Raw genomic sequence first — 11,500 nt, forward strand, 5'->3', positions numbered from 1 at the left:
TGAAGTATTGTATATATATATATATATATATATATATATATATATATATTTATTTATTTATTTATTTATTGTACATGACATTATTTTTTAGAAGCACTATTTTAATGAGAAGAAATTCAGCTATGGATTCCAGTTTAATAAATTCTATAAGTTCAACAAATTCTATATCTTCTATGACATTAAATGAAGTAGAAATGAAATCTAAACCATTACAAGATACTTCATCAGCATCTGTAACGTCTATTGTTCCTATACCAAGCAGAAGGCATCAAAGTGTTAATGGCCCATTACCGAAGTATGTATGCATGTATTCATACTATCATAATTAGTGACAACAGTACTGAACTTTTGTATAAATCCATATCTTCAAATACTTAGTTATACGTAAATATGACTGCTGCATAATTTATTTTCAAACTTAAGACTGATTTTTACATTTCTTTCATTATTAGCACTTCACCACGTTTCTCACCTGGTGAAACCACACCTAGATTGCCACCAAAACCAAATAAAAACTTGATATCAACACCTGTTCCAAACACAATTATGACGTCTACGTCATCTATAGTTGCGAATACGAATGTAATATCCGGGTCCGGTATTATACCGCCTCCTACTATGTTTCAATATCCAACAACACAGTGATAGCCATTTCAAGTAAGTAGATTGTGTTTATATTATTAATTAAGAAGGAATAATTAAATTTTAATTATTGTTAAAACTTTTCTAGACTTGTTTCAATTTTTTACAAGTTTTTTATGTAAGTACAAATATTTTATATGATAATATTACCTCTATAAGGTATTTTTTGTGCTAATTACATTCAAAATATTGGAATTTATTATTTTATCTTTTAGGATTTTTGTCTGAAAATTTATGAGAAAGTATTGATGTTCTGATGTTCGTCTGTCACTGCCGTTTTTCTTTTACTTATAAATGGCATGTTTCTGAATGTTTGTGTCATTGATGTCGATGCACAGGATTAAGGAGATTTTGAGAGGTAAATTAATATGCATTTTGTTGAAATGATTTTATTATAAAATAATAAAGTGGCAAGGAAAATCTTACCTTTTTTAACAAATTCTTTATATCACTTTATTCCTGCTATACACAAGTTACAAATTCAAAGTTAAGCAGAATACATGCTTAACACTGAAATTTGAATACAATAAAAATACATAAATTAGTATATATTCAATTATATGAACAACATATGTTGAAAACATTTCACATGAATCTATTGATGTAATTATTTTTCAGTAGGATTCATATATTGCGCTGTGCTGCGCAATTCATTATTATTATTTTTTTTTTTTTAACTTTTATTTATTTATTTAGCAATATATACATTTCCATATCTCGAGTCAGACAGGGTGCCTGGTATAAGGGATTATGGATTGCTTTATACATGAATCCATCTCACTGTTACTTCTATTATATTTTTCTCATGCAGGCTATATGTGATGTGGAATTTGTTAAGTATTATAGGTAATCGTTGATTTTTCATTCACTTTTACTAAAATATGAAAGAATATTATGTACTAAACTGAAATCAAAATGGAATAAAACCATTCAGTGACTGATAATAATAAAAATTTACCAAAGAGATTAACATTCAGTATAATTATAATCATTGTTCATAAAACAAATATAACAGTTAATATTATCAGTAAATGATGATATAAATTAAAATTTAAATGATACAAATATCAATATTTTTCATAGCACAATGACAGTGCTCCTAAACTTCAAGTAACATTTTAATATATATTAGCTGTAGCTTTTTATTGTTTTATGAAGAGGAATCATGTATGTTCATTATACAGTGCAATAACTTTAATACCTATGTTGCATATATGATGATTTTATTTAATTACAAGTATTTATGAAGATTTTAGGGGGTTTAAGATTGGATGTATATAACATATAATGTTAGGTATGTTCATTGTTGAAATACGAATTTATATATTAAAATACGTGAAAAAAGCTGACGTCTTTATAGATTTTTACAATATATATGTTGTTGATTTTGTATAAACCATATAGCATCAAGCTTGAAATTTTATGTGTATACACTGCAATTTTGTTTATATTATTAATGCGAATAGTAAACGAATGGTCTCATTCAATAAATGTTCAAGCAAACTAAGTGTTATATTTAAGAATATTTCAATAATAGCCTTCATGATTTGCTAAACAATATAATATCAAAGTTGTGTGATTATTGTTATTTATAATAAATAATTGTATCATTCCAGAGGCTATAGTTTAAGCATTGATTTGTAAATATTATGTATAAAGTCTTTTATGTCGTAAAATTATGCATGTTTCATTTATTTAATAATCGCTCAAAATAATAATTATCTAATTATTTTAATCTTTCAATATATTCCATTTTCTATACATACTTTTTATGAGTTGTTATATGTTTTGTAATTCTATGTATATGAAACTTTGTTGGGCATTAAAAAAAGTATTCGCGCAATATCTATTGATATATATGACAGTATAATTTAAAAATTGTCTTTAAAATAAGGTGACATGCATAATTGTGTGATCATACAATTTTATAATACAATACCGTCTGCGCGTGCTGTGTAAATAATCAATAAGTGCAGAAAAAATGATATACATATGAATTAGTGTTAATATAGTTAAGAAGATAATAGAATATCTAATTGGCACCGCACATTGATTGAACCAATTACAGCTGTTGTAATATCTGTGATATATAGATGAAAATATTGAAAGTTAATATTATACAAGAGATATATAAAATTTATAGCTATATGAACATACTGTAACATTTTTATATGGTTTTGTTTGTTATTTAAAATATTTTATTCAAATCTGGAATTGACTTATCGTTAAAAGATAGTTTATTCTGAATAGCAATTCTATAAATTGGCAAACAATGAGACATCACTTGCGTAAAACTACTGAGCGAAATCTGACTGACCGCATGTTAATAGTAAAGTCAATTGCGATATTGAAATATTTGATACTTTTTTTTATTTAAGAAAATAAATTATGCAATTGACTAACCATCATGCACACTTTTTTTTAATGTAATTTATATACAAGTATAAAATAAAAGTATATGTTGCATACATATGCTTATATTTATTGCTTAAAATCATAAATATTTTTAACCTTTTTGCTGTAATACATATTGTTTCAATATAGAAAATATAAAATATAGAATTGATGTGTGCATGTGTGCTCTGAAATTGCTCCGTATGTTCAAGATTGAAATAGATGAGAATGAAAAATATTTTTTTATATAAAAAAACAGCAATAAAATTGTGTCTGATGTAGAAACCAATGAGGTACAATTTCAGTAATTAATGTCCAGATTATTTATTTTCAAACCAGAAAAAATATTGTGTGCGTGTTTGCATTTGTTATATTGAAATTGTAATATAATTGTATATGGTAGTTCATGTATATGTATATTGTACCTACAAATAAATTATTATAGAAAAATGAATATTATGTGTGTTATATAAAGCATTTTTAGAAAATGTATAATCATAACTGATATTCTGCTTAATGACGGTAATCACAATATTCAAAAGATCTAATGGTTAAATTCTATTATTAAAACGCCAATATATATATATATATATATATATATATATATATATATACACAAAAAGACGAGTTTTTATATAGTTTTTATGATTTATGAAGCACTGCAGATGAAGTGACTATAAATGAATAACATGTGTGTGAATAATCATAAGTGCTTTATGCATATTGTACTCATAATTTAAGAGTTGTCAAAAGCTAGTTGCAAAGCTTGGTCCAAATCCTGTATTATATCAAAAATGTCTTCTAATCCAACAGATAAACGAATAAGGGTATCTGTAATGCCTAACTGGGCACGTTGTTCGGGAGACACATTCGCGTGAGTCATCATTGCGCTGCAAGAAATTTAATTATTATTAGTGGGAATGATTGGTACAAATATTTATACTGTTTTCCAAGATTTAAATAATTATTTATGATTATAATTCAAAATATTTGAATTTTATTTGGCAAAGGTCAAAATAAAAATTAAGTTAGTCTAAATCAGCTATTTTCAATAGGGTTTTGGATTATTTATTTGAGAATCAGTTTAGGATACAGATAGTTTATCCTGTAAAAATCACGCATCGATTTTCTACATTAATAGACCATGTTAATTCATTTTATGTATAAATAAAAATTCAGAAATATTAAAAATAATGGGCATCGACGCCCGGTACAGTTGCATATAATTGGAACGAGAAATCCCTAAATTGATTAAAAAAATCGAATTAAAGTCTTAATTGAAACGTTATTGATATCAAAATTAAGATGGAGTGAATTAAAGAATGTAATTAAACTTACGGTATTTCTGCCAAACTTTCATATCCACCTAAGGATACAGCAATAGTAAAAAGTTTCAGACCCGATAAGAATTTCTTTGAATTTTCGACGTCTCCTTTTATATAGAATGATACCATTCCGCTGTGCCCGTAGCATTGTCTTAATGCAACCTCATGTTGTGGATGAGATGGTAAAGCTAATTGTTAAATAAATAGATTAAATATTTCATATTAACAGAACATAACGGAAAATATCGAATTATTATTACAAAGTTTTGCGCATAAAATATTATCTCAACTAATAGCTTGGAAATAAATTGATGGGGAACAATATCACGTAACGAACCACGTGGTTCGTTATTATAACGTTCAACCGCTTTGAATGTTTGTAAAATATTTCAGAAAATAATCTATTCGTTTAACATTTAAAATAAAACATAATATTAATATTGTCATTGCTTACCGGGATGTAATACTTTTTCAACTTTCTTATGTTCTTCCAAAAATTTTCCAACAGCGATTCCACTTTTAAAGTGTTTCTCCATCCGCATGGATAAGGTTTTTAAAGATCGTAGGACTTGAGAACAATCGAAAGGCGATGGTACAATTCCCATACCTATAAAAATGTATTTATTATTTGTAGTATGGAAAATTAACGATTTACACACTTTTTAATAATTCAGAGCTTTAGATTATTCATCATTAGAATTTATTATAACATGAGTATGAATAAACATATGTTTATATAATAGGTTGTCAAATATCTCCCTTCCGCCTTTTTGTATTATAAACCAAGAGCAAAAAAGCGGAAGGGAGATATTTGACAACCTAATATTACAATAATATAAGTATGAATGACGATATCACGAATCGTGCTGATGTATCAATTAAAAGTTTGTAATGTATTAAAATAAAGATGACTCGCGGGTCGTCGCGTATTACATTTACATTTTTATAACATGGCATACCAATTTGCAGGTCCCTCAATTTTGTGTGTAGTTCATCGCTAGTAGTGACCACAGCTCCCATGGTGACATCAGTATGACCATTCATGTATTTTGTGAGAGAGTACAGTACCATATCAGCTCCCAATTCTATAGGTCGTTGTAAATATGATGACAAGAAAGTATTGTCCACTACCACTATAATCTATAAATTGATTGAATAAATTAAATGTTACTTCAGCAACATTTTTAAAATTAAATGCTCGCATACATCTAAGAAAAGATATAATTAACTTACATTAGGATGCTGATGAGCAATGCACGAGACAGCTTGAATATCGATTACTTTCATCAAAGGGTTTGTTGGTGATTCGATATAAACAATCTGCCAAATATATTTTATTTTTATTCATAATTATATTGTGAATATTTGATCATTGTATCAAAACGTACCTTTGTATTCTTCTTTATACCTTTGCGAACATTTTCTGGATCCGTTGCATCCACAAAATCAACTTCGATACCCATCATACGTTTGGCAACTTTTCTAGAGTGATGCGATTGATTATTTAATTAGTGGTATGCTGAATAACTTGATTGTTATTAATTTTTTTTAATTATTTATTCTAATTTGTAGAAAGTTAGTTAACTCCAGAAATTCGAGACACATTTGAAAAAAGCTTAACTTATAAGCGATTATTTACACTTTACTCTTATTTGTATTTAGTATGTTTTTGAATATTTTATTAACGTACAGAAAGAACTTATTGGTGCCTCCATAAAGATCATCTGTTGACAGTAAATGATCTCCCACATTCATCATTGATATTACGGACGTGATGGCTCCAAGACCACTCGCAAAGCACATTGCGTGTTTTCCACCATCCAGGTTAGCTAAAACTTCTTCTAAAACACCTCGTGTTGGATTATCTACTCTACCATATAAATAACCCTACGAAAACAAAACATCAGGTCAGTTTATACATTACTAGTTAAGATATTTTGTTTAAAAACGTGATGATACATTTTAGTTTTTACATTTATGACCAATTGTTAGTCGTTTGCTTTATCAAAATTACGAATATTATATATCTTTTTTTTAATTTTTTTGTGAATATTTAGAACCCTTCAATATACTTACTGATGTTTCATGCGGCTGCAATTGTTTAAATGTTGTGGACATGACTATTGGGGTGACGACAGCCAAACTCTTCCAGCGCTCGGGTTCTTGTCGAGCATGTATCGCTCTCGTATCGAAACCCGAAGGTTGTCGACGGAAGCAACCAGTCCCTGGTTTCTCTTCAACGCTTTCTTCAGAGCATTTGGGTCTTGCGCCATTGCATATTGCCGCCACTAAATAAAACATATGCATATGCAATATTGAAAATCCATTATGGATCCAATAGTTTTACAGGTCAGTAAAAATTATAAATTATGAAATTCAGTAAAATCATAAATCAGTCAGTAAAATTATAAATATAAAAATTAAAAGTATGTTTATAATGAATTCAATATAAAAATGTTGAATCATATGAGTAACTAAGTTATTTGTTACTCAGATTTGTCATCATGGGCAATAAATCTCATTGATTTAACTAATAGACTGGCTTATTCAGCAGTTGCAAATTATTTATCAAAGAACTCTGAAGAACTGATATTTAAATATTTAGTTCTGCAGATTCAAAAGTATATATGTATCAGAACGTTAATGCACAACTTAATAATTTTGACTTAATTACCATCTGGGCATTCTTTCTCTTTTTCTTTTCCATTATTTCCATTCTGTTTATTGTCACTTGGGCAAACGCACTTTTTGACAAAACCTCCATTATCGTCACACATTTTGATTTTCTAATGAACTATGTTTTTGTACTGATAATTTTGAAAAAGTTATTCTATTTTTTTGTAGTTTAAAACTTTATAATTTTTATAAATTCATGGTATCAGTTTTTGATTTTTTTAAAATTTTGAAAACAAGTTATTGAATTAGAAGTAAGGATTTTGATGATCATTTGTTTTGAAAACTGGACATACAGGTCGTGTGATCAATAACTTTGTTTTATTTTAGTTTATTAATAAAATTTATTGAATAAAAATTGCTAAAATTATTAAATTTATATTCTAAAGCCAAGATAATTAGAAAATTATTTTATTATATCTAAAATCCAAATTTTAGAACTAAAATGTGAAGAGCACGATTCTGTGAGTACCAAACTGACAATATTAGCGTTTCAAATCTTAATGCAATAAAAAATGTTTATATGCACGTTTATAACACATCTGGAATTTGTAAATGGTAATATTTTTATAAATTTTACAAATATCATTTGCTCATTATAAATTCTTCTCTTCAACGTCAAACAGCGTGCGCAAAATAAATTTGTTATAACTATATGATTTGTTAGTTTTTTTTATCTAAACTCAAACAAACCATATGATTCATAATATATGCAATGTGCTATTTAAAACATTTTAATTGCCATTTCCGGAATATTTGGCTTTAAATGCTAAAAATAAAAAAATAATTGCCGATTGCTTTGAAATATTGTTTTAAATTAAATTCAGTGCCTTTAGGAAATTGATGGTTTATCATTTCCTGCTTATGTTGTCGCAAACGACAAATATTTTTGAAAATCTAATTATCGAAGTATTTAAAAATATTATAATATCATGCACTTAATTTAGTCAGCTATATTTTGATCTTAATTAAGATCAGCTTATAATAATTTTATATGTATAAGTATAAAAATACTGTCAATTAATATTGATAATAATATTGATAACACCTTAGTAATAAATAAATAAATAAATTATATATATATGCTCGTAATTATAACACGTGTACACATTATTCATAATTTTTTAAACTTTAAGTTTTGTAATTTCTAGAACATTCTATTAGTCATGGGGAGTAAACTTAGAACAAATGCGCTTTATTATACGAGTAGTGTTAATCACAGTATTATAGTGTTTTCAGCTTATCACAGATGGTGATATTGTGCTTCAAATTCAGCATTTGTTTTAAAATATAGTGTCTCCACTATATTAGTCTATAGATTTGAACTACAAATTGTTTCTTCAAAATGGGGAAAACCTTAGGGGAAACCCTTCTGAATTTCGAAAGATCTAATCGCCATTTTTTATCTATGTGAACTTGTGGTTTATAATTAATTGTGTTTAAGTGAAATTTAATATGGCAAACTGATGTAATGCACCATATTGTGGTAATTCAGAAATAATATAAAAATGATGTTTTTCCGGCATCTAATGATCAGGTATGTATACAATGGCATATTTATAATGTAAAATAATGAATATTTATAATAAAAATGTTCTAGATGTTTTCAATTTGGGTGCAGAGGGAAAATAATCTTTTAATGGATAACCTAACACTTTATGGTTTGTGGCAAAAATCGCATTGTGTGCGACGTGCACCTTACAGATATTTGTAAAGTCGAAAATTATTGTCACGAAATTCAAAGACAAATCTGAAAGTTAATGTCCTTCCAACCCTAAACATGACAGGTTTGTACTCTAATGTATGAAAGGTATTATCCTAGACAATATTATTTATAATATAATATTATTATGGTATTATAATAATTTATTTTTAATAAAATCTCTGAATTCATATTTTGCTTGGTACTTGTATGATTAATTGGGGATAGAAATACATTCCATAAAAATAATAATAAAATTTGAACCTTGTTCCAAAACACATCTATGCATAATTAGCATATTTGAGTGCAGTTGCAATTTTTGACTGACAAACTATACATTAATGTATTGAAAACAATTGTATCTTATACTTCCAGGTTCATGGAATATATATCTTTATAAAGATCCTAGAATGAAAGATATTGTCATAAACTTTAAATACAAATATATATTTATTACTCTATATATAGACTAAAGTTTAGTCATTAAGCTTTATGTGTATTCATAACCCTAATTATAATATATAGCTGTGTCCCCGTTCCTACTAAAAATTATACACAATTTTATATATACAAACATATAAAAATGGTTTACTAATATAAATATATTTACTTTATACACAATTATTAACAAATTATAGTTTGCAGATCTGCTGCAATTTAAAACAAATTATTTGTAAAAATAGCAAAATATTATTTAAATAAAATTAATATACTTTAGAAATCTGTTCAAATATTTTAAGTAAACCTTTAAGACCTAATGGCAATTTATTGTGAGAATTCACTAAAGTTGTGATAAATTTTCTGGTCTTTTTCCTCCTCGTTTTGCAATTTTATATACAATTTTATGTGCTTCATCATAATAAGGATGCAAATCTTTGCGAACTCTTTCAAGCCATAATTTCAATTTGGGTCTTCCTTCTATTGGATGATATCCAGCCATTGCTAAATTAAATAAATCAAATAAATTATTTCGTTTTCTATATGCAATATAAGTCATGTAAAATTGTAATTACTCGGTTGCTCAATTTCGCAAGCAGCTAAAATATCGGCAACGGTTATTTTATTGCCTGTAAGGTATTGACCATTCTTTAACCAAACATTTCCATTAAGTCCAGAGCATCATCCATTCTTTTCTGAAATTCTTGAATCTTCTCTGGCTTGGGTTCTCTTCCTGACATTATAGGAATCAACCACTATAATAGAATTATTTAATTTAGTTTCCAATTTTAAATATATTCTCTTATTGTGCTTTGTGGAATGTATTTGTATATATATATATATATATATATATATATATATATATATTGCACATTCATTATGAATGCGGAATTCATACAACTAAAAAATATTCCTTCAAATATTGATTACTACCTTAATTTGAAAGTACATTGCACAGTGTAAACGCAAGCCAATATGTTGCCATTCTAAAAATTCATCAACCAAAGCTTGCTCATGAAATTCTTGAGGATACCAATGCTCAGCAATTGTTCGAGTCTTAGCCAAGTATCGAACTATCGCTATGCTTAAAAATATCAGATAAATTTAATAAATGATGTTTTACAAATTAATAATAACGACTAGCAATAGTGATAATAAGATTTTAATAATAATTAGTTTTAAATTTCTACCTTTCGGATAGTTTAAAATTGCCATCTTCAATACAAGGAACCTTTTTAAATCGATTAATTTTTTCAAACTCTGGTGTATAATGAGCACCTATAACAGAATAATTATTGATAATTATGTTTATAGATTTCTTTGTTATATACATATATATATATATATATATATATATATATGTATGTATACATGTATAACATTGAATTAGATAATATTTTAATATAAAAAATTATAAATACCATTTCTCAGAGCTACAGGACAACTTTCAAATGGAATTTTTGCAACTTGCAAAATATATAAAGTGCTCTAGATGGCTGAGACATTAAATCGTAATATAGTTTTAAAGTCATATTTATTTTTATTCTTTTCTTTAAGATCGACAATATTTTATACACTTTTCATTAAACAACATGTACAAAGTACAAATTCCAATTAGAATCATACAAGATAATCGACAGAATAAAAATAGGTTAGATGAAAACTATTTTAATAAATCCATAACAATCAATTCAAAAGAAACTGAATAATTTATTATTGAATAAAATTCTTATTAATTAGAATAATACATTAAGTATTTTACAAAGAATTAATTTAATTACATGGTGTAACGTAAACTGTATGAAATGACATGACAACAATAACAAAATAATAGTCAGAGTAACATCAGGGTAGTAACACCTATTATTGAATTTTAATGTGAGTAAAGTTTGAAAAGTTTTCTTTCTATGGGAAAAGTAAAGATAACCTGTGAAGGTAAAACACCACAGGGTAATTTATAATTGTTTGAAAACGTTTCGGTTAAAAAGTTGAACCTCGCTCTTGAAATATTAAAGCGGTTTTCATACAAATTAATCTCAGTTACTACAAATACAGCAAAAGATATTGCAAATAATAATATAACCATATAACCTTAATGCTACTGTTAAAGATTTTGCAAATAAAAATATAAATTGATATTTAAAGATATTCATTCTGCATTCAATAACGTAGAGGAGGAAGGGGTCTAGTAAGATATCAAGTGCATTTATTTTTTTACCTAAATTTTCAAAAAAAAAAAAAAAAATACGTTTTTTCGTAAATTCGAAAAATTCGTTGGAAATTTTTTACGTATCTGAAAATACACGTGATGTTTGGTGGGGGAAGG

At 26.7% G+C, this 11,500-nt stretch overlaps 3 protein-coding genes across 3 annotated transcripts; 1 reads left to right on the forward strand and 2 right to left on the reverse strand.

The window, feature by feature from the left end:
- Positions 1-95: 95 nt before the first annotated feature.
- Positions 96-1,599, forward strand: LOC113386794 (uncharacterized protein P19A11.02c-like). Its single transcript, XM_026624548.1, has 4 exons — positions 96-295; positions 453-657; positions 858-1,000; positions 1,339-1,599. Exons 1-2 carry the CDS (start codon positions 105-107, stop codon positions 643-645), a joined length of 384 nt encoding a protein of 127 aa, XP_026480333.1. The 5' UTR covers positions 96-104; the 3' UTR covers positions 646-657; positions 858-1,000; positions 1,339-1,599.
- Positions 1,600-3,739: 2,140 nt separating this feature from the next.
- LOC113385241 (putative cystathionine gamma-lyase 2) lies at positions 3,740-6,494 on the reverse strand. The gene is made up of 8 exons (XM_026623075.1): positions 6,438-6,494; positions 6,052-6,248; positions 5,750-5,843; positions 5,595-5,681; positions 5,321-5,501; positions 4,816-4,968; positions 4,375-4,549; positions 3,740-3,926 (listed from the first exon to the last, which is right to left on the reverse strand). The coding sequence occupies exons 1-8, from the start codon at positions 6,477-6,479 to the stop codon at positions 3,773-3,775; spliced, it is 1,083 nt and encodes a 360-aa protein (XP_026478860.1). The 5' UTR covers positions 6,480-6,494; the 3' UTR covers positions 3,740-3,772.
- A 2,924-nt stretch (positions 6,495-9,418) lies between these two features.
- On the reverse strand, positions 9,419-10,804 carry LOC113385242 (glutathione S-transferase theta-3-like). Its single transcript, XM_026623076.1, is given in 7 exon segments — positions 9,419-9,678; positions 9,750-9,836; positions 9,839-9,929; positions 10,108-10,258; positions 10,365-10,452; positions 10,596-10,637; positions 10,640-10,804. Coding segments are annotated over 7 exon segments (687 nt in total). The 5' UTR covers positions 10,707-10,804; the 3' UTR covers positions 9,419-9,517.
- Between the last annotated feature and the right edge of the window lie 696 nt (positions 10,805-11,500).

Source organism: Ctenocephalides felis, unplaced genomic scaffold (assembly GCF_003426905.1).
Source record: "Ctenocephalides felis isolate EL2017-DRISC unplaced genomic scaffold, ASM342690v1 CF-g0.4_SCAFFOLD_03571, whole genome shotgun sequence".
Classification (NCBI taxonomy): Eukaryota; Metazoa; Arthropoda; class Insecta; order Siphonaptera; family Pulicidae; genus Ctenocephalides; species Ctenocephalides felis.

Excerpts from the sequence above, each read along its gene's own strand:
- LOC113386794 (XM_026624548.1), top strand. The coding sequence starts at position 105 with ATGAGAAGAAATTCAGCTATGGATTCCAGTTTAATAAATTCTATAAGT. Across the intron at positions 296-452 it reads GTTAATGGCCCATTACCGAA|CACTTCACCACGTTTCTCAC; the intron begins GTATGTATGCAT and ends TTTCATTATTAG.
- LOC113385241 (XM_026623075.1), bottom strand. The coding sequence starts at position 6,479 with ATGTCCACAACATTTAAACAATTGCAGCCGCATGAAACATCA. Across the intron at positions 6,249-6,437 it reads TGCAGCCGCATGAAACATCA|GGTTATTTATATGGTAGAGT; the intron begins GTAAGTATATTG and ends TTGTTTTCGTAG. Across the intron at positions 3,927-4,374 it reads GAAAGTTTGGCAGAAATACC|CGCAATGATGACTCACGCGA; the intron begins GTAAGTTTAATT and ends AATTTCTTGCAG.